Source organism: Rhea pennata, chromosome 9 (genome assembly GCF_028389875.1).
Source record: "Rhea pennata isolate bPtePen1 chromosome 9, bPtePen1.pri, whole genome shotgun sequence".
Lineage (NCBI taxonomy): Eukaryota > Metazoa > Chordata > Aves > Rheiformes > Rheidae > Rhea > Rhea pennata.
This window is the reverse complement of record NC_084671.1, coordinates 10,972,788-10,994,239: the sequence shown is the minus strand read 5'-3', so window position 1 is coordinate 10,994,239 and position 21,452 is coordinate 10,972,788. Positions and strand designations below refer to the sequence as shown.

At 53.2% G+C, this 21,452-nt stretch overlaps 2 protein-coding genes across 5 annotated transcripts in view; both read left to right on the top strand.

Moving 5' to 3' along the window:
• Positions 1–19,401, top strand: part of DVL3 (dishevelled segment polarity protein 3) — a 34,383-nt gene extending 14,982 nt beyond the window's left edge. For 2 of the 4 annotated variants that reach the window (XM_062582898.1, XM_062582900.1), the window contains exons 2-16: positions 6,335–6,404; positions 10,234–10,355; positions 10,769–10,875; positions 11,446–11,581; positions 11,848–11,941; positions 12,344–12,413; positions 12,708–12,847; positions 13,044–13,120; positions 13,581–13,648; positions 14,022–14,072; positions 14,195–14,344; positions 15,185–15,316; positions 15,575–15,742; positions 16,366–16,578; positions 16,882–19,401. In XM_062582898.1, coding sequence (XP_062438882.1) covers positions 6,335–6,404; positions 10,234–10,355; positions 10,769–10,875; positions 11,446–11,581; positions 11,848–11,941; positions 12,344–12,413; positions 12,708–12,847; positions 13,044–13,120; positions 13,581–13,648; positions 14,022–14,072; positions 14,195–14,344; positions 15,185–15,316; positions 15,575–15,742; positions 16,366–16,578; positions 16,882–17,306 — 2,023 coding nt within the window. In that variant the 3' untranslated portion in view covers positions 17,307–19,401. Of the gene's footprint in view, positions 1–6,334; positions 6,405–6,730; positions 6,815–10,233; positions 10,356–10,768; positions 10,876–11,445; positions 11,582–11,847; positions 11,942–12,343; positions 12,414–12,707; positions 12,848–13,043; positions 13,121–13,580; positions 13,649–14,021; positions 14,073–14,194; positions 14,345–15,184; positions 15,317–15,574; positions 15,743–16,365; positions 16,579–16,881 lie in introns of those variants that run through there. The other 2 variants (XM_062582901.1, XM_062582899.1) reach the window with 2 other exon arrangements.
• Positions 19,402–20,307: 906 nt separating this feature from the next.
• Positions 20,308–21,452, top strand: part of AP2M1 (adaptor related protein complex 2 subunit mu 1) — a 31,013-nt gene continuing 29,868 nt past the window's right edge. Inside the window, exon 1 of the mRNA XM_062582589.1 lies at positions 20,308–20,383. The gene's annotated coding sequence lies outside the window, so the exon portion shown is untranslated. The remainder of the gene's footprint in view (positions 20,384–21,452) is intronic.

The window sequence follows — 21,452 nt, the reverse complement described above, 5'->3', positions numbered from 1 at the left end:
GCATCGCTTGGGCAGAGCAGGATTAATTAATGTAGAGGTGCCTCCCGCAGTTCCTGCAGTTCTCCATGCAGTTTTCTCCTCCTGGTCCTATGGCCTGTCAGGCTTGTTTGCAGAGCAGTGCTGCAGCCAGATGGTCACTCAGAGATCAAGGTGGGAGAGGTTGCCAGGGCTCTTTGGCTCACTTTAATTTCAAAGTCTTTAACTTTGCTTTGTTAAGTATTACTCCTAGGCAGGCCTCTGAGGTTGAATGGCTTGTTTCTAAATGCCATTCCTTTTCCAGTGCTTGGGCTAAATGAAGAGTGAATCTGTCCTCTGTTGTCTCCCACCCAGTGACACTTGTATGACTGAACATAAATCCAACTGGAGCCAAGCATCTCTGGGATATCTGGGCTGTGTTTTCCTTGATGTGAGTGGATTGAGTAGGAGTTTTGGGGGAAAAAAGAGATGTCATTCTGTTGGATCCCTGTCTGAGTGGTCATCTAGGCAATAACATGGCTCTGGGATAGATGGGGAGGCCTTGGGACAGCAGTGGTGGTTGAGGGAGTCTGTAGAGGTTATAGACTAAAATGGAAGATGATGTTCTTATGCCTTCTCTTTCAGGCATGGTATCCCAGCTCCTGAGGGGTGCAGATAGTAGCTTGAAACGTGGTGATCTGCTCTCTAAGGAATCCTTGTAAAGCTCCCTTGATTTGTTAGGAGAACAGAGATGGTCTTTTCTGCTTGTTATGACACTGTGTTATTGTTGTATTAGCAGGTAAGATTTTTTAATAAAAAAGACTCCAAGTAAATTCAGTGCTGTGAGGAAGTTCATTTGCTTAGGGACGGGCAGTTGTGGTGTGTACAGATAGACAGGAGCACAACAGGTCCTCTGCCGAGCAGAGTCTAATAGAACCAAAACACCTGCAGATCTGTGTTTCCCTTTTTACCTTGTGCTATGAAATGGAGGAGTGGTGAAGCATACTCTGACAGCTTGGGAGAGAAATTAAAAAGGGGAATGATCATTTCCATTTACACTTGGAGAGCCCTTCTCACCTCAACACACTGCAGAAATTCATATCCGGTGTACTCCTCTGCATCAAGGATTAGAAAATATGGTGAGGAAGACTCCAAGAATCCCCTGGCTTAGGGGGACAGACGTCTCAAATCCTCTAATCCTGTTTGATGTGTGCTGTTTGCCTGTGAAGCCCAAGGTCTCACTGATCCACATGTGATCATTGGCATGCATGTTCTTTGGTTAGGCCTGTAGCCCTTGAGGGGGTTGTATCCCCACAGGAAGCACACGTGTCGTGTCTGGGCTTAGTCTAACAGGCGAGTGCTTCACGACTGAAATCCGTACTCTGCTGGCGAATCGCCCTGTCCAATTTTCTCTTCTGGTGAACTTGCTGCAAAGCTCATCCCTTTGGCCCCAGCATCTGGTCTTACTGGGGGAGGAGGATTTTACTCTAGAGCTAGGAGATGCTCACATTTGGACAGTAACACCTGAAGGTGCTTCCTTTTGTTTTTTCAGCATCATTAATCTATGGTTGTTTGGAGACAAGACATTCCTGCCCTAAGGGGTGTGCACTACTGCAGGTCTTGAAAATGAGATCACAGTTTTAGTCTTTTAGTCCCTGAAGCTTGTGATATTAGGTAGGAATGTCTCCTGTGTGTGTTTTGGGATAGTTTTGTGTTTTTTTTTTTTTTTTTTTTTTTTTTTTTTTTTTTTTTGTGTGTGTGTGTGTGTGGCAGTGGTTGTTTTTTTCCAGTGGTTCTGTGGGCTGTAGTAGGTGGGGGTGATTAAGGTCATAGAAGTGACCTACCTAAGCGGTGCACTTTGGGGGGATTATGGTAGAAGATTAACTTCAGCATTAAATTTCTGGTCTTTGCAGTCTTGGAAGAAATGTCACTGTTTCATGAAGGTCTTTCCTCTCAATAACTGAACTAAACAAAGGAGCAGACTTTACTTTATCTGCTCTACTAGTGTTACATCTTTCTGGCTCTTTAGTGTGCAAGTGCTGCAGCTTAATTGCATCTTCCTCAATCTTTGCACCTCCCCTAGTAACAAACTCCTTGTTAGCCTTGCTGCTGAGATGCCTAACATGCTCGAGGGGTTCCCTTTTTTTGCCTCTCTTCTTGCTGCTGCCCTCTGCCCCCCATCCTTATTCTCCAACTGCCCGTTCTACTCTTCTGGTCACTCCGGTGTCTCACAATTGTGTCTCTCTGAATACCCTTCCTGTCACAAGGCCTTGGATGGGGACTCTCAGAGAGGAGCAGTGATTGCTGAGCTCCAGCGTGTTTCTGAGTCTGAGGTTTGAAACCTCCTGCCTGAGCCTTTGTTAATGCCTCCTGGATTCCTCCTTTCCCTGAGTGCGTTAGCTCATGTTACGCCATCTTATTTCTTTGTTGCCCCCCTCACCCCCCCCCTCCCCCCGTGGTTAGTGGGTCCTGCTCAGGAGAGACCTGAGCTGGCTAAAGCTAGAAACTCTCTTGTAGTTGCTTGCAGTCTTGTCTGGGCTGGAGGCCACCAAAGGGAAATGGAGGAGGCTGGGAGTGGAGCAGCTGCACGCTCAGCTAGCTGGTAATGTCTGCAGAGCCCAGGGGTTTCTAACAGTGCAGCAGCCTCCCAGGTTTCATTTATTGCTGCCTTTCTCTCCTGTGCACACACTCTCTCTCCCTTTTTTTTTTTTTTTTCCTACCTTCCCTTCATTCCTAGGACATGACTCTGATATAAAATACCCTCTAATTTCCTGAGCTGGTCTGGGGCTCCCTAGAGAAGGCAGTGTCTGCCTTGCCTCCCTCTCGCCCTTCTCAGCACCCCGTGTTGCAAGCTGCCAGCTCCGTCTCCCCTTGGCAGAGAGCAGGCAGGAAGCTGGGAGCACGGCATCTTCCCAGGTCGCGGAGAGAGGAGCTGCCGGCTCTCTCGGAGGAGCCCCCGCGGGGGGGGTAGGGATGGGGCGAGGGATGGAGCTGGATTTCCTTTCCCCTCCCCCAGCTGCATGGGAGCAGATGTGCTGTTTGTGTCAGCGCTGGCAGCCCTGCTTCCCCAAACGCTCTGCAAAGCCAGGCCTGGCTCCGGCAGCAACCCGAGAGTTGTCCCCTCCTCCCCCTCGGCTTGGCCCCGCGTACAGGCCGCCCCAGTGTCACTGGGGATGGAGGCTGAATCATCCGCCCACTCGCCCTCCCTCCCCTGTAACCCTGCCTCCCTCCTTCCCTCCCTCCCTCCCTCCCGCAGGTCTCTTTGTTGGAAAATTCAATGCAGATGAGTGTTTCGGAGCACTGGGCCTGTGGGCCAGACGCTGAGCGAGCAGTTTGGCCGCACCACCTCTGCCGGCCCTCGGGACGGGCTGAGGGGCTGCGAGCGCCGTTCGCACAGAGCGATTCTCTGCGGAGAGCGAAGGAGCACGTTTTCGTTGCGTGGCGGAGGCTGAACGCTCGCTCGGCTGGGCAAACCTCCGGCTCGCTCTCTCTACCAGGGAATTTCCTCTGTTAGTGAGGATGTCCGTTCTCTGCCGTGTTATACCCAACCCCCAGCAGATCCATAAAGCTGGGAAAATCTGAAACTGGGCTGCTCTGAAGAATGGCAAACTAAAAACAATCCCTTTGCAGTCATCTTCAGGCAGATGTTTTCCCTGAGCTGTTGTGGCTCCCACCAAACAGAAAGGCTTTCCAAGAACCAAGAGAGCCAGAACTCGTTTGGGCCTGGGTTTGGGGGGATTCCCAGGCTCCGGCCCCCGTTGACTGAAGGCTCGTCCCAGCAGATCCATGGGAGAGTTTGCTCTCGTGGCTGCTTCTCCCTGCAACCATGCAGGCGAAAACGTGGCAGTGCACACAGCTCCCCCAGAGGCTGCTCAGCTGGTGGCTCCTAACAGGAACCTGAAGTCTTGTGCATGTGAACTTGCAATGGGAAGTGTGACTTGAACAGAGTGGGGAGAGGTAGCGGGGAGTAGTATTTTAGCACAAGGTTGAGGAAAGAGAGGAATGCAGGGCTCGAATAGCTTGGAGACTGTGCGAGGATTGACGGACGTGAGCAGCGTCGCGGGGATATTCTTGCTCGGCATGCGCCCGACTCCAGCCCAGCGCTATCAGTCTGTGCTCTGGGGGTTCTAAATATATAATTCATTGTGCTCTGGCATCCGAGTGATAAATAGTGATTAATAATGCAGTGGCTGGGGTAGGGGAGTGCTTCGCAGAATGAGGCAGGGAGAACACTGCTCCAGGGTGAAGCTGACCCCTGGGATGTCTAGGGCAACAGCAGAGTAAGAGGAGTGATGAGAGCATCAGTTCTCAGGGTAGAAGCAGTTTGTTCCTCATCAGGCAGTATAGCTGAAGGTAGGCAAGGGTGTGCATGGGAGTTTATCCTCACTGAGAGCAGATTAGTTTATTTGTGCTTAGCGGTTGGTCATCTCAACCCTTCAAATATGTCACCCTGTCCCTTCACTTGCAGACAGGACTCTGGGTCCCTGAGCAAGCAGCATGCTACACTGAAAATTGGCTCTGCTTGAAGCTCTCTCTAGGAACTGGATGAAGTCCAGGCTACTGGCGACAGCATGAATGGATGCTAGCACAGCCAGGCTAGGATGCGTGTGTGTGTGTGTTTGGAAGGGAGGAGACAACAACTTGCCTGCATGTGAAAGGGTCGGCCAGGGCACTGAAGGAGATGAGTGTCCCAGAGAGACTGACGGTGTTTGATGTTCATCCTGGACTGCAGGAGCTTTGGGCAGAGGCTGGGAACACGGATGGTCTGAAGAAGCATTAGGCTGGCAGGGTTTAATCTGGCCTCACTGCTTCTTTCCTGCTTTCCCCTGCTCTCCCATCTGCGCGAGAGGAATTAACACTCATCTTGGGAGTGGATTAGACTGCTCAGCCTGTGACCTGCTAGTCTGCCTTCTGGGGGTGGATAGCACTTGTCCACCTTCTTTGCTGGCTCTCCAGCTTAGGCAGGGATCATGAGTGCCAGCTACCAGCAAAGACCTGGTAACTTGCCCTCTTTCAGCCCGTGAGACACCCCTTTGCTGAGCATGTGCATCACTGGAGGGACGAGTGAGGCTGGCAGGGTGGAGCAGAGCCTGCTCCCCAGGTTTTGGTGCTCAAGCATTGTTATTTGCCTTTTTCTTTGCTAGTGTTGACGTGGCTTGCTGTTCTATTTTCAGCGACTGTTTGGGCAGCTGTCAGTGCCCCAGCAAGCACATCCTGGAGCCCAGAGTACCTGTTTCTCCAAGCCTCGGCATGCTTTGTCTTGATAGCAGTGGCTGAGTTGCATGACATACTGGGGCAACAGGTCGCAGCGTTTCATCCTCTTTCATTCTCTGTGAATTGGGGACTGCCTTGAGGACCCTTGAGGGCTCTTGATGTGATCCTACCCGTTTGCTGTGTTAGCTATTTGCAAGCTACTTTGTTTTTATATATAACTTCCATTATTTCACATTTGTTCTTTTCCTGTTTGATACTTCCCTCCCAAACATAATTTATTCATTGTTGTTTTTTTTTCCCAGCATGATGTGCGTCAGGCTACCTTAGGTGTAGTCTGGAAGTTGAAATATGGAAATACTGCAAATTTCTTGTAAAAGTTCTTCGTATGAAATAAGAATACTTTAAACATAGCAGTTTTATAGGAAGGAAAATGAGTTTAATAAAGCCTCTTTTGCAATTACATTTGATTTATCAAAGACAGTATTAATTGTATCTGGTGAATTTTTAAGTTGTTTCAATTGCAGACTCTTTGTTGCAAAGGTATTCAGGTGCCCAAATATATTTAAAACAGAATAAATTTTCTCACCGAAGAAACCGGAAATTTTTACTGTTGGAAACCAAAATCATCAGCACACCTCTGCTGTGTAATAATGTAGCTGTTTGTGTAATACAAAAACATGACATTGTGGCACAACTATAAAGCTTGAAGTGATGTTGAAATATTATGCATATAATTAAAAAGTGACAGTAACGTTTGGGAGGCAGCCTGTTTAATGTATTTCACTCTAATATATGAAAAGTCTTTGACGTAGGTTGTGCTCATTTCAGATCATTATAAAGAAGGTATTTATTTAGAAATAAGCAAACAGGTAAAAATGAATATCTGAATTTTGTTGACTGATTAAAGAGTGAATCTGGGGGCAAAACAGCTGGAAGCACATGGGAGAGTTTGTTTTGCGCTTGTTTTCTCCCCTCTAGCCTGCTAGTTAGGGCTGTGGACATGGGGCAGGCTGGTGTCAGGGTGAGCAGCAGGGAGCTGTGGTCCTCTCTTTATCCCCTGCCCAAGCCTGGGCTGTTTCTGGTGCAGTGCGAACACACGATTTGGCAAAAGTCTCCTTTTGTTCTGAAGTTTTGCATCTCTAACTGCCTCCTCTCCTCTTTGCAGGGTAGTGAAAGAAGAAATCTCAGATGACAATGCCAAGCTTCCCTGTTTCAACGGCCGGGTGGTGTCGTGGGTAAGCCTCTTGCTTCATTATCTCTCTGCCTATTTCTGCTCCCTCTGAAAACCACCATTTGGTTGCACAGTGCCAAGAAAAGCACTAGGACTGCTCTGCACTGTCAAAGTGCTAACTGCTACCAAAGCTGATGAGCTGGATTACCATGCTCCCGTCCCTCTGCTGGCGGCTGGGCAATGCGGTGCTGGGTCCCCTGTGCCGGGGAGGATGTGGGATGCCTCTGCCAAGAGCTCGCTATAACTGATGCACAGCAGAGGTGACTGTCCCGGCCTGCCCGCAGTGTAACCCGTGTGCCCCTACGGCAGGGTCAGCTTTCCAAGAAAGTCCCACTGCAGTGACTGGCGCAAAGGGCGTAAGTGACTTTAGTGCTGGTGGAAGCGGACTGGATTTGACTGCCCTGAGGACTAAAGGTACTGCCTGGGCAGCTGCAGGACAAGCTTCTCCCTCCGTGCCGTGCCATGCACATGCTCTGTTCCCTTGCCCGCATGCCTCCCTCTGCCCCAAAGGGGACCCTCTGTTTCGGGGGGAGAGGGTATTCAGTCTCCATGGCTCATGATCCCTTTCTGCCCCCTCCCCCCCCCGCTCAGCTGCAGTTTATGCTGGTTAGGGTGTGTGGATATGCACTGGAACAGAACAAAGATCCAAGTGCTTTTTTTTAGAGGCCACCAAGCTGCCACTAAGCAGGGACAATCTTCCGCCTCTTGCAAATCAGGCTAGATAAGACCTGATGCTTCTCTTCTCCTTGCATCAAACAGCTGAGCCTTGGCTGGGGAGCAATGAAGCGACTGCATTTGGCAAAGGAGGGTGGGAATGGCAAAGGCTGGGTAACAGGACCGGGCAGGCAGGCGCCCTACTGCCAAACTAGCTCTTGCTGCAAGGCCGGCTGCGCAGAGCATAGGGTGGAGCCCTGTGTGCGCAAGGAAAAGAGGGTGCTCTAGGCTCCGACACAAAGAGGCCTGCAGGCTGCAGCTACTGGACTGTTTGCAGTCCTCCCTCTAGCGGTTAGCTGGGCCTTAATAAAACACAGAGCCTATCCAGTTCTTATCCCCTATCTATGCTATTACTGTTGAATCTGTCCCTAGACGTTTTCCCTTCACTTCATTTCTAGATGCCTTTTGTTTTCATATGTTCTCTCAGGGGTCCCAGGGGTTCAGAGCCCCCTCCATGGCTCCTTTTTTACCTGGACTGTTTTTCAGTGTGGTTCATATGTCCACACAGCCATTGGCTTTCCTTGTAGTAGTTTTCTGGGGCTGACTGCTCAGTGTGAACGGCATGGGTCCAGTGTGGTTTGGTTTGATGTGCCCGCGGAACGCCAGCGTGCACTCTGGTCTGACCAGGGCGCCACGCTGCTGCTGCAGACAGCGTCTGAAGTTCTGACTCCTTGTGAGACAGTTGTGACTGGAGTTAGCACCACTGCCAGCCCTTATGCACTAAGGGTGACAGCAGTCCCAGGAACCTTTATGCATGGCTGATGATCCCTTTTTCTTTGCCTGCTGAGATTTTCCCATCTGTGGTTGTTTTGGAGACAGAGTACATTTGCTCTGCTGTTTCTGCCAGACAGGCTGGAATGAGACTATTTGAGAAACTTGGCACTTACTTTAGCAAGAGGGAAAGATGGGGGGTTGGATCGGAGCAAGTATTTCCTGACAGTGAAAGAGGCAGGAAAAGTGTAGGGTGATTATTGAAACCTTCCCTGGAGGAAATCCCAGACCCAGGAGTTTTGGTGGAAGGCAACATCAGAACCCCTGTTTGGGAACACTCCTTCTTCCCCCCACCAATACTATTTGATAGCTGCCTGCAGCTAGCCTCTGGTGTCCAGACTTATTTGCCTGGTCTCATCTGGAGACATTCAAGCACAGAGCATTATGAATTTTCCCTAGGCAATGCTGGTTGCTTGATTACTGCTAGTGTCTCTTCTCCCTTGTGCTCCTAGGCAGTAGCTGCCAGAGCCGGGATGTGGCCCCCACGGGAGTGGGATGTGTCCTGGGAAGGCATGTCACCAGGAAGGTGCTGGGAGCAGAGCTGGACATGTGGCTAGGGCTTACTGCAGGGAAGAAAGCTAAGCTGAGAGCAAGACAGGAGCTGGTTAGACAGTTGGGAGAGCAGGAGCTGCTGGGCTTGTCCTGGGGCCCACAGGACAGGCTCTGCGACTTTTGACACCATAGGGTGGTCTCTGACCTGTCCTCTTCACTAGGGCTTTCCTGGGGCTACTGTGTCCTCTCTGCTGCAGTTGTATCCCTGTTTCTATTCCCAGTGCCTCCCTGGCAACAAACCTTTCTTCACCTGCCTTGATGATAATCTGTGGGCTCCATCTCCCCTCCTTTTCCTGATTTCCCCAGTTCTCAGAGTTGGGCAGTGCATGACTCATACAACTTCATCAGTGATGCTTGGAAGTGCCCAGAATCTCTAGAAACAGGGGCTCTACCTCCTCCTGCCCACCTGTGGTTGGCAACTGTCCCCACTCCCTTGCTACATACACAGTTCCCCCCACCAACAGGTAGTAGAGCTGCCTCTGGATTTCTCATGGGCTGTACAGTGTAATGAGCTCACCAGCTCTTTTCTAGCCCTCATTTCATGATCCTTCTTGTTCTCTCTGTCCTTACCATGGTGGCACATCATTACTTGTGTTATGTTAGACCTCTCCTGTCATTACGTGACTAGGCAGCTGGTTTAAGTACATCGACTGAGGCCTCACTTCTGCCTTGGTGGTCTATTGGGCTGGCTTCTGGCTGACCCACCGCCTGTTCTGTCTAGGACAGATCAAGACACTAGTGGAGAGCTAATCCCCTTGCTTTCCAGTGCCTGTGCTTTGCAGGGAACAGGCATGGGACAGACAAGCACAGGAATGAAATGATGCATTGGGAAGTCCTTGAATATGGAAATCTGCTTTTCCTTGCTCATGTGCTCCACCTTTTCCCTGGGAACTCACTTCTTGGTCAAGGAGAGTGAGCCACTTTCTGTTGAGCTCAATTGAACTTAATCTATTTCTTTCTATTAGCTAGCCCATTCACCTGGGGATAGGCCCTGTCCCATTTCCTGAGCTCTGAAATAGCTAGTTTATGTTAAGAGCTGAAGGCACACAGATAAGTGTGCCTGGGCTGCCCCAAAGCGTTGCTAGCGTAAGTAGTTCCTGGGCTTTGAGACTCGCTGGAATTTCTGCCCTGGGAAAGATGCTGAGCTTCCCAGAGGATTGTTCGAGGCTGGGCCCAAACCACTCAACTGGACACAGGCTGAAAGTCTGCAAAAGTTTTGTGGAACCCAGAAGACAACATTCTGGAGTCTACTTCAAGGCCAGCCCTGGCCCTGGACTCTTACCCCAACTCCTGGAAGCTGGGAAGATGAAAATTCTGCTGGGTCCCACAGCTTGAGGACATAGTTGTAGAGGCCAGTAAAATCGAGAGAAGGTCATAAAAAGAATGACTGATTGCTTTTGCTTCTGATGTAAGAAATGAGGAAAGTCTCCTCCTCGTCGCAAGACGTTTGCTAAAGTTTATCTGAGCTCAGAAGTTGTGCAGTGCGAGTGTGGAGATTGATGATAGAGACTTGAAGCAGGGCTGTTAGCCACCCAGATTTCACTGCTCAAGAATTTCCTGAGGAATAAAGAAATGACAAATAGATGGAGGCTAGGAGCATGTTGAGGGAAGGTGTTGCTACATGCTTGGCCTTGTTCTGTACCCTTTCCTGGGCATCTGCTGTTGGCCGCTGTCAGAGATGAGATACTGGGCTGGAAAGGTTTTACAGGCAACTCATTTGGCCACTAAGATGTTATTACTTGTAAATGTTTTCCCACCTCCTCAGCCATTTCATTCTCTATCTCTTCTCCCTCCAGCTGGTGTCTGCAGAGGGGTCACACTCAGATGCTGGGTCAGTCTGTGCTGATAACCAAACAGAACTGCCACCGTCCATGGAGCGCACAGGAGGAATTGGAGACTCCAGGCCCCCCTCCTTTCAGTAAGTTACCTGATCACACATCCTGGTTTCCAAGAGACCACAATGACTCTGTTCTCAATCATGATGGGAAAACCCAGAGACTAGGATGTCCCTACCCAAACTGGCAGGGATTAGAGCCCACCAGAGAGACTGATGATGGGGCTGGGAACAGACTTGAAGTGGAGCCCTATTGTTTAACAAAAAGGGCATGGTGAAAGTAGCATGGGGTACTTGGCAAAGAGCTGGCCCAGCTTTCCTAGTCCCTTGTCCTGCTTGCGTAGATGTGCAGTCATTGTTCCCCACCAGGTCCCCTCCTCTCCCTTAAGAGGGGAACAGCTCATGGCTGTATGTACACATCTGTCAGCATAGAGGTAGAGAGAGCCTGCTTAGACCGTTCCATGTTGGACATGTTTGTCCCTTTTATCTCATCACAGCCCTAACACGGGGGGGAGTCGGGAAAATCTGGACAATGAGACAGAGACAGACTCAGTGGTGTCATCACAGAGGGAACGACCTCGTCGGAAAGATGGACCTGAGCATGGTGAGTATTGGCATTGTGGGCAGAGCTCTGCAGCGTATAACTGGGGCATAGTGGGAGGCACTTGCCACAGACATGAGGCAGCTCTGTCTGCTAGGCAGAAACTTTTCGGCTCAGAAGGGCTGTTCAATGTCCTGAGGCTGTAGCCTCATCTTGGAGGTAGGAGCTAGCCTCTATGTGACATCAGAGCTTGGTGGTGTGACCGTTAGTGGCAAAGGAGTCTGCTCCCATAGAAACCTCAGGAGTGTAAGAGAAAGAACAGTGCCTCAGTCCTTCCCAGTGAAAAGTGTGGTGGGCTGTAGCCCTCTTGTTGCTCCATGCTGCTCCTTGGTCTGCCGGCTACAACAGCCTTCCTTGACTTTAGCAACCTTGTTCCTGGTTGGCTCATCAGTCTCTTCCCCAACTTCTAGCAGAGTTGAAGAGATATCCCACAGGAGATGGATCTCAGAGCCAGCCTGCACTAGATGGAATTGTCTGATGGGCAGACTCCTTCTGAGAGGGTTGCTGTGGGCCCTGAGGTGAAGGATTCCCTGTGGTCTGAACTTCCTGAACCTGAACCTTCTTGCTTCCTAGCACCTAGGGTGAATGGGACAGTGAAGGGAGAGCGACGCCGAGACCTGGGCGGGTATGAGAGCTCCTCCACACTTATGAGCAGTGAGCTGGAGACCACCAGCTTCTTCGACTCGGATGAAGATGACTCCACCAGCAGGTAGGAGGGCTTAGGGCCTAGATGAACACTGGCTTCCCCCTGCCTAACAGCAACAGAGAGATGCCAGCACAGAGCACAGTAATACTCCGTCCTGCCATTACCTTAAATCTCACCCAGCAGCCCCCTCTGCTATCATCTGTCCCCCATATGTTGCTCTGCCTCTCTGCCCCTGCAGTCCTCTATTCCCTCTGCCCTTTTCTGTGGCTATTGTGCTGCCAGAGACACCCCACAGCAACAAAAGAGCTGACTCTTACATTTGTCTCTAGGTTTAGCAGTTCAACAGAGCAAAGCAGCGCTTCCCGTCTGATGAGGAGGCACAAGCGCCGCAGGCGGAAACAGAAGGCTCCACGGATTGAGCGGGTACCTGAGGGCTGTGTATTCTGGGGAGGGCAAAGTAGGGCAGAGTGAGCTGCCAAGTGGATCTCTCCAGGGCTGCTAGGGATTCAGCTGTTTGCAGTGGGCACATTTTTCCTTCGGATAGGTTGACTCTTAAGTGCTGAGACTTTATAAAATCCTATAAACCCTTCCCAAGCTAATGCTGCCTTAAGAGCTGGAACCACCACAGACCTTGTCCTAGCTGTGGAGAGGTTGTAAGAGCTGTGGCTGATGCTCCCTGGCTCTGCACAGCCCCCACCCTTAGGCTGGAGATGAGGGTGGTGGCTGTGTTGCCACAGGGGTGGTGGGGAGTAAGGGTGGAGGGAGCTGAGACTGGGAATGGTACCAAAGCACAGGCAGACATCTTGTGTTTTGTTTGTGTTACAGTCATCATCCTTCAGCAGCATCACAGACTCCACCATGTCCCTGAACATCATCACGGTCACACTTAACATGGGTGAGTTGAGGCACGACCAGAGCCTGCAGCCCTTGTGGAGTGAGACTGGGCAATGGAGCAGGGAACTGGGGAAGAAGCAAGGAGAATGCAAGAATGCCTGGGGAGGGGTGAAGAGATGGATTCTTTGGCAGCTTGTCCTGAAGCACTGCTCTCTTGAGAGTTTTGCCATGTCCTCAGAGGTCTCTCTAGGAGATAAGTGTGCAAGTGACCATGATTGGCACATGGTTTGTCTGAGGTTAGGGCTGCTTGTGCCTCTTTATAATGTTTTATTTCTTTCCCCTTCCATCCCTACAGAGAAATATAACTTCCTGGGCATTTCCATTGTGGGACAGAGTAATGAGCGTGGAGATGGAGGCATTTACATTGGCTCTATCATGAAGGGCGGTGCTGTGGCAGCTGATGGCAGGATTGAGCCAGGAGACATGCTCTTGCAGGTACTTCACACCCACATACTTCCATCATTGAGGCTGGGAGAACAGTAGAGAAAGACCCAGAAGCCTTCTCGCACATTTTGGCACACTAACCCAGGAAGCTGCTCTTGGAAGGAAGAAGCTGAGTCACTGCTGAGCTGAGTGGGGAGCTCTGCCTCTGGCCACATCTTTGGGACTCATCCCTTTGCGTTGTTTGCAGGTGAATGATATCAACTTTGAAAATATGAGCAACGATGATGCTGTACGGGTGCTGAGGGAGATTGTGCACAAGCCTGGGTAGGTACTCTGGGATGTTTCTCACTTCTGTGGTGGTTGTGTGGCATGTGCTTGGGGTCTGTGGGTTGTGTCTTCCAGCCATCTCTTCCAAGCAGCTCTGAGACTGCAGGAATCCGGAACTTATGTTTCTAGTATTGCTTTGGTTCCTGGGTTTTGACGCCTAAAGCAAGAACTGGAGCCAACACAGTAGTGGTGAACTGGGAGGCCATATCCCAGCTTTTGAGGATGCTATGTCATCTTTTTGCTTAGCTTGGCTAAGAGGACGATTGCAGCTTCTACTGCTTACTCCTTGTTATCCATGCCACTAGGGAAATCCGTAGGTGGCAGGGGATAAGGGCACTGTGCTGGCTACTTTACTCCCTCCTACAGGAGGAGAGAGCCTGTGTATGGCATCCGCCTTGGGTCTCGTGGGGGGTTGTGCTGCTGGGGCAGTGTTCTAACTCTTGCCTTTTTGCTGCAGGCCCATCACCCTGACTGTTGCCAAGTGCTGGGACCCCAGCCCCCGAGGCTGCTTCTCCTTACCTAGGAGTAAGTGGATAGCTGACCCACCCTTAATGCTGATGCCCAGCCCATGTGAGAGCCCTGCCTTGAGCACTTACTTGGTCGTTGTCTTGTTCCTCTCCTTTGTGTGTGTGTAATGCTGTGTGGCACTGAAATGGGGTTTGATAGGGGTTCAGCTCTCCTGATAGGAGACCAATTCCCAAGCCATGTCCTATTCCCAAGCCAAAATGCCCATAAGCCCAGCCCTCCTTCCCACATCACGCTGGGGACGCGTTTCACTGGGGCAGGGGGGTCACTTGCTCAGAGCGCCAGAGGACAGAGAAACATCCCCCTCAGCCACAGGGGAATCTCTCCCTCTGCACCTCTCCTGCTGACCCTCCCTCTCTTCTTTCTCTCCCAGTTGCTCCCCAGCGGATCTGGGCTGGGCCAGACTCTCCATGCTCCGATCCGGGTGAGTCCCGGCAGATGCTGGGGATGGAATGGGCTGTACTGAGTCCCTGTCCCTGCCCCAGAGTTGGATTTGATGAGGGGATGATTTCTGATAGTTGCTGACTGACCTTTTCTTCACTGCAGGTGAGCCCATCCGGCCAATCGACCCGGCAGCCTGGGTGTCCCACACAGCAGCGATGACCGGCACCTACCCAGCGTACGGTATGAGTCCATCCATGAGCACAATCACTTCCACCAGCTCCTCCATCACCAGCTCCATCCCAGAGACCGAACGTAAGTCCTCGTGCCTCCGCGCTCCCTGCACTGCACGGCTTCCCCACCTGCACTGTGCCCTAACAGGAGCAATACATCTGTGCGGGGAAGGTTTGCTGAGCTGAGAGCATGAGTGAGGGGGAAAGCATGAGCAACAGACAGAGTGCTCTCGCTAGGCAGGTGCATGGATCAGCAGGAATTCTGATGGGATGAATTAGTACCACATTTCTTGGTCTCTACTCAAGGAGAGTATAAGAGCCTGGACACAATCTAGGAGCTGTGGCAGGCATGGAGGAGAGGCTCAAGGAGCAGTCGGGTGTTTCCAGTGGAGAGTGCAGGGCCAGAGGGGAGTAGGTTTGCCCCAGAGCAAGGCATGCTCAGGCAGCAGCTATGACAGGATGGAGGAGGCTTTTAGGAGCAAGGAGCCTTGCAGTGGAGCAGGGACCTGCTGAGCAGAGGGCTGTTTCTGAAAGGTTTCGGTGATTCTAGTAAGTAGAACCCAGAAGCAATTGTCTAGAGAGCTCTAAGCTGGGGCAAGAGCCCATGAGCTTGCTGTAACTTTGTAAGGAGCAATGAACTCCCTTGCTGAGCCGTGTGGGCTGAGATGGCAGCTTTTGGATCTCAGTTGTTTGGGTCTGGGTGGAAGAAATCTTAACCTGTGTTTGTGCAAGAGGAAACAGCTCATATGTAAAGAGTAACATCAGAAGGCTGGAATGGAGGTTAGGCCAGCATGCACCCTGGGACTGTCTGCAGTGTATTGTTCCCTGGCCCATTCCTCCTGTGTGTGATGCTTCCATATGGCCCTGTGGTCTCTTCTGTCCTCTCTCATCTCTGCTTCTGTTCCCTCTCTCCACACCACAGGCCTCGATGACTTTCACCTGTCCATCCACAGTGACATGGCCACCATTGTCAAAGCCATGGCCTCACCAGAGTCAGGCCTGGAGGTTCGTGACCGCATGTGGCTGAAGATCACCATCCCCAATGCCTTCATTGGTAAGAATCTGTGCTGCGTCCAGCAAAGGCAGGGAGTGGGGAACAGGTGGCCTATTTCCCAAGCAAGTGCTTATAAAGGGAGCACCTATGTCAGTGTAAAACAACTGTTGACCAGGCTAGGGTTGCAAACTGAACCCTTGGCTTTGCAGTTCCTTTTAATCTTTGGGCCCACTTTGCCTTGACTCCAGTCTGGCCCGCTCTGCTTCAAGGGCTGCTGTCTTCTCTCTTGCTGCGTTTGACCATGATATTTCGTGGCAGGTTCGGATGTGGTGGATTGGCTGTATCACCACGTGGAGGGTTTCACAGACCGCCGTGAATCTCGCAAATATGCCAGCAATCTGTTGAAGGCTGGCTACATCCGACACACCGTGAACAAGATCACCTTCTCGGAACAGTGTTACTACATCTTCGGGGACCTCTGTGGCAGTATGAGACTTAGCTCTGGGCTTGGCATGGGCGGGAGGGGGAGGATGGTGTGACAGAGCCCTACTAACAGCTGGGGATGCAGCCACAGCTATTGCTGTCAGGCTTGGCCCCTTGTTCTACAGACGTCTTTAGAGAGCGATGAAAAATATCCCAGTTCCCTTGTCGTACTTGCTTAGACTGAATTTGGGAGCGTTGTTGACACTATCATGTGCCACACAGTCTTTTCCCCTGGGCAGCCAAAGTTGAGTCTTAGCCTTTTCTGACTGTATTTGGCTCCAGGCTCCGAGCTTTCACTGCTGGCAAGGGGGTGGTGCTCTGACAACTGGGTTCTGCTCAGATAAGGACAGGGGAGACTAATTGGCAAGGCAAGCTTTAGCTCTGATGTGGTCCTTTTCCTCTGAGCTTGTTTCTGTCTCAGAGTGGCGGCTCCGAGTCGCACAGCCTGGCTGCTGTCCAGGCAGGAAGCACAGATGGCTGTGCTGTTTAACAGGGAGGATGCCAGCTTCTCTCATCTTCTCTGTACCCCCATCCATTTCCTATCGACATGGTTGGACTTGAAGCTGCTTCATCACTTGTGGCTGTTTTTTCACTTGGATTAACCATTATTCTCTACTTTTCTGCAGACATGGCTAACCTGTCTCTTCATGATCATGATGGCTCCAGCGGTGCCTCTGATCAGGACACTTTGGCTCCGCTCCCACACCCTGGTGCTGCACCCTGGCCTATGGCTTTCCCATATCAGTATCCACCACCTCATCCATACAACCCCCACCCCGGCTTCCCTGACCCAGGCTACAGCTATGGAGGGGGCAGTGCAGGCAGCCAGCACAGTGAAGGTGAGTGAAAGGGACCTAAATGTGCCTGCAGAGCTGAGCAGGTGCCCTGCTCACTAGAGGGAAGCAGCAGGAACAAGATGGACCATTAGGCAAGGCCCTGTGCACTGGGGGAGAGGCTGATTAAAGCTTTTATTTAGATGAATCCCACAAGTGTTTGGGATTAGAGCTGAAAGGAGACTATGGACTAAGCAGGCTGGTAGTTGTGCTGCAGTGTTCTGTAGTCCTGTCTTGGTGGGGGATGGAGGAACCTTTCTTCCTGGCTTGTCTGATGTGTCGCCAAACCTTGCCCTGTGTGTTTTGCAGGGAGCCGGAGCAGTGGTTCCAATCGCAGTGGCAGCGAGAGGAGGAAGGATAGAGAGAAGACTGGGGAGTCCAAGTCAGGTGGCAGCGGGAGTGAGTCAGACCACACCACCCGGAGCAGCATGCGGCGTGAGCGCGCGGCCAGCGAGCGCTCGGTGCCTGCCAGCCAGCACAGCCAGCGCAGCCAGCACTCCCTGGCTCACAGTATCCGCAGCCACCACAGCCAGCAGTCGTACGGGCCGCCCGGCCTCCCCCCTCTCTTCAGCCCCCCCATGTTGCTGATGCCTCCACCGCCTTCAGCCATGGGGCCCCCTGGGGCGCCGCCGGGCCGTGACCTGGCCTCTGTGCCCCCAGAACTGACAGCCAGTAGACAGTCCTTCCGAATGGCCATGGGCAACCCCAGTGAGTTCTTTGTGGATGTAATGTGAAGCGCCCGTCCCCTGTCTGTCTGCTGCCCCTCCTTCCCCTTTCTATCCCCGTCGTTTGTCTCCTAGGACCAGCCCCAGCTTCGTCCCTTGTTTTTATGGGTCTTTTTTATTTTGGTCTTGATAACTAAAAGAGAAAAGGGAAAAAAATAAATGGAACTAAACCTTGATTCTAATCCCTCCTTGAGCAGGGTGGAGGGGCCTGGCTGGCCTGCTGAGCCCTGCCAGCCCAGCCCGCCATCAGACTTGTGTATTGCCAATGGTTAATTCCCTGCTGCTGTCCTCTCTAACCCCATTAATCCGCATCCATCCCAGAGCCCTGTGCTGCTTGCCCGTGTGTCGCTGCTGCCGCGGTCCTTCTGCCCTAAACATCTCTTCTTTCTTTTCACCCTTTTGTGTTTCTTCTGTCAAGCAGCAAAGACTTACGGGGTGTTTGACTTTCTCTGAGCCTGCCGCCCGCAGGGGGGAGAGCTGGAGCATGGCGTGGCCCGACAGGAGGACACGGAGCTCCAAGGGCGCTGGGCACGCATGGCGCTGAAGATGTCTTCTTTCTCCCCCTAGCGGAAGACACCCTGCCCCTTCCACAGCACTGAGAGGGGAGCAGAGCTCAGCTCTGGCCTTATGTATGTTTAAATCCAAGCAAGTGTGATTGCCTTTTGGCTAATGCATGAATGTTCCAGGGCTTCAGTGCCTCTGGGGAATGGAGAGATGGTGCCACTTCCCATTTGCCTCCCTCCCCTTGCTCCTCCTTGGGCCAGATCTGAGCTTGGCACTGCCCCATGGCAGAATCCTCCTTCCCGCTGCCCTGACAGCAAAGCTTGAGGTTGGGTCTCTTCCTCCTGCATCCAGCCCTGTTTGATGCTGGGTGCCTAAACATATACACAGTCAAGGCCCTGTTCGTACCCTGGGGAGGTATGTGGTGTGCATGGCAGTGAACGTAAGAGCAGAGCTCTGCTTGCTCTGCCAAAGGGAGCACGGAGGCCCACGCCATGCCCTTAGTGCTCACCTTGCTCTTTGCCCTCCTGCCTAGCACACCCTGCTGCCTGTCTCGTGTGTAGGGACTGTCCCTCAGCTAGGGCCTATGGCTGCAGCTGGGGCCTTCCTCCTCCTGCTCTGCCATGCTGCTAATCAGCACTGTGACATGTCCCAAGGTCAGTGCTGATGTGTGGGTGGCCTGGACAGAGCTAGAGGGTGAGGAAGGGTCACTTCTGGTCTGCTTTCACGCTGTTGGGGAAAGTGGAGGTCTCCTGTATTTGCTGGCCTGCTTCACCCTGTGCCCTGCAGGATGAGCTCTGGTAGCCTGTATGGGGGACGCAAGGGGCTCTGGGCCCAGAAAGCTGCAGCATTGGGCCTGCCCTGCTCCAGCCTGCATGCGAACAGCTCCCCATGAAGACACAAACTCTTCTGCAAATTAAGACTGTGGCCCGGGACTGTGGTGTTGAATGCAGGGCCTTGGGCTCAGTGCCCATAGAAGATTGCAATGGCAGTTGAATCCATTTGCTCTGATGCTCCCTGTTTTCCTCTTTGGGCCCTGTGGAGCCTTTCTTCCCCTCTCCAAGAGTGGAGGGGGAAGGAGATGTGCCTCGGGTGAGGGTAGGGGGCAGCCCCTTCCCCAGTGCCTGAGGCTGAGCATGGTACAGTACGGATGCACTCGACCCTGCTCCTGTAGGTGCTGGCGCCCCAGCGCCCTCTCCTATTGCCGACCATGGCTTTCTCTGCAACAGTGTTGCCTCTTTTGGCCTTTCTTATGTTTGAAGTTTTTATATTTTGGAGATGAAATGTATTTTGCTCCTCTGGGGTTTGCGTTGTGCCTGTGCCCCCCCTGCCAGCTGCTATGTGCCCCCAGTTCATCTCCCTGTGACTCCCTAAAGCCTCTCCTCTCCCTGTGCCTGCTGGTGCCAGTTTGCCTAGTCTCTGCCATCTTCCTGTCCCCTGATCTTGGTGCTGGCAAGCTGCCACTTGCCCCTTCTCTCCTGCCTCTTGTAATGCCACCCAGCAGCCACCCCTGACCACCGCTCACTGCCCTGCCCTGCCCGCTGGGTTTTATAAAAACAAAACCAGTCTCCTTGTTTTTATTTATAAACATAGTTTTATTGGACTCTCCTGCCTTGCGTTGTTTTTTTTCCCCCCCCCAGCACCCTCTTCTTTTCTATTCTCTTGTGTTTCGCTTGGCAGCAAGCTCTAGGCATTAAGGGAGCATCCTGGGCCTGAACCTCCTTTTTTTCTAATTGATTCTTCCTGGGGTATCAAGAACTGCTGTGACTTAACCTGTGCCTACCCCTACCTCCTGCTGCTGCTTGCTGGTGCAAGGACTGAGAGATCGCAGGACTTGAAAGATGAAAAATTATTATTTGGAATGATTCTTCCGTGGAAGAGAGGTTGGCAGTGCATGCATGGCAGGCGAGAAAACCAGTGGGAGCTGGGCAGGTCTGGAAGCGGGCTCGGACTGGCCACTTCGCACGGTGTTGTTTCACCCGTGGTGGGGCGTAGGGGAGAGGGCTGGCGGAGCGCGAGCTGCTGCAGGGGTGCTCGCGCGCGGCCTGCGAGGGGCTGGCGCGCGTGGCCCGTGGGAAGGCCGCAGCCCCAGCAGCCAGGCGCAGCAGCTCGCGGCCTGGCGAGATGCGTGCGCCTTTCCCCACGGACTGCGTCCCACTGGTGTCCCCAGCCCCCTCAGGGCACGAGGGACGGCTGGGGACAGTGAGCTGGGGTCTCTGGTTGCGCAGGCCACGCCGCGGAGACGGAAGCACACAGCCCCACGCGTGGCCGTGGCAGTTCATTGCCGCGGGGAACTACAGCTCCCAGCACGCACCGCGCCGTAGGACTACGACTCCCAGCACACACCGCGCCGCGGGACCACAACTCCCAACATGCTCCGCGCGGCCCCCCGCCGAGTGGCCCGGCGGGATGCAGAGCACCGCCCACACCCCGCCTCCCCACGGCGGCGCATGCGCAGTGCCGTCGGGGCGCGGGCGAGGCATGCGCGGCGGCGGCTCTGCAGTGATAGGGGGGGCGCGGAGGGAAGGGGGGGCGGCGGCCGCCATCTTGGGCGCTGGGCAGTGAGAGGCGGCGGGCGGCGGCAGGTGAGGCGGCGCTGTGCGGTCCTTCGCTCTCGGCGCCGGGGGTGTGCGGCCCGGCTCTCCCGCCGGGCGGCTGCCGAGCGTGGCGGGGCTCGCTTCTCCCCTGGGGCCGCGCCGCCGTGGGTGGCGGCTCCCTCAGCGCCCGCCGAGGGCGGGGGTCTGCGGGCCTCCCCCAGCGGGCGCGGCGCTGACAGGCCCGGGGCGGGGGGATCGTGTCAGGGTGCGGCCGCCCTCGAGGGGCTCCGGGGGTCCGCGGGCTGCCCCGGCACCCCGCCCGGGGCCGGCGGGGCGGTGCGGGAGGGAAGCGGGCCCTCCTGGGAGGGCTGTGCCTCAGCCTGCTGCGAGCGATTGGCCGCCTCCTGGGGGGCCCGCAGCCTCGCCGCTGGCTGGAGCTGGCCCTGCTCTGGCATCTGCTCGCACGTCCCTTTCGGGAAGGGGGGGGGGTGTTATTAGCCGCCCGGGTTAATCAGTGCTCCGTCCGAAACACCCATCGTGGCGGCTCCGTGTCCGCTCTGCTGCTGCTGGAGACTGGGCGAGGGTGGGGACAGAGGCGAGAGCTGAGCGGTACAGGGCGTCGGGTAAGGTCTGCACCGCTGTGCTGGGTCACCCTGAGCAAAGGCCTTGCAGTCGGATTAGGCAGGAACTTCCCTTAAAATGACTTATCCGTACTACTGATAGGGACGTGAATTAGGTATGTTGTGCACTGCACCCTCTAGCTTCCTCTCTGGAAAACCTGCTGAGGCAGACTGTATCTCTGCTGATGCTAACTGTGCTTGTTCTGAGGCTTGAAGTGGGCCCTCATCCAACAGCTCTTCTAAACGCATTTCCATTTCCTTTCTTCCCTGGTCTAAGGTTTTTGAGTCTGTAAAGCTACAGGAAATGCAGCCTCTGTTTATCGTGCGATGCAGTTAACTCCTCACTAGGAAATGAATTGTATTTGATTGCCTTCTATTTATAAGCTGTAAGGTTCGATGATCTGTTTTTTCCTTGCTGTAGAATTACAAAACTGCTAGCAAGTCTTAACCTTATGCTGCCAAAATCTGAGCCTGGAACTTTCCCAGATAGGTGAGCC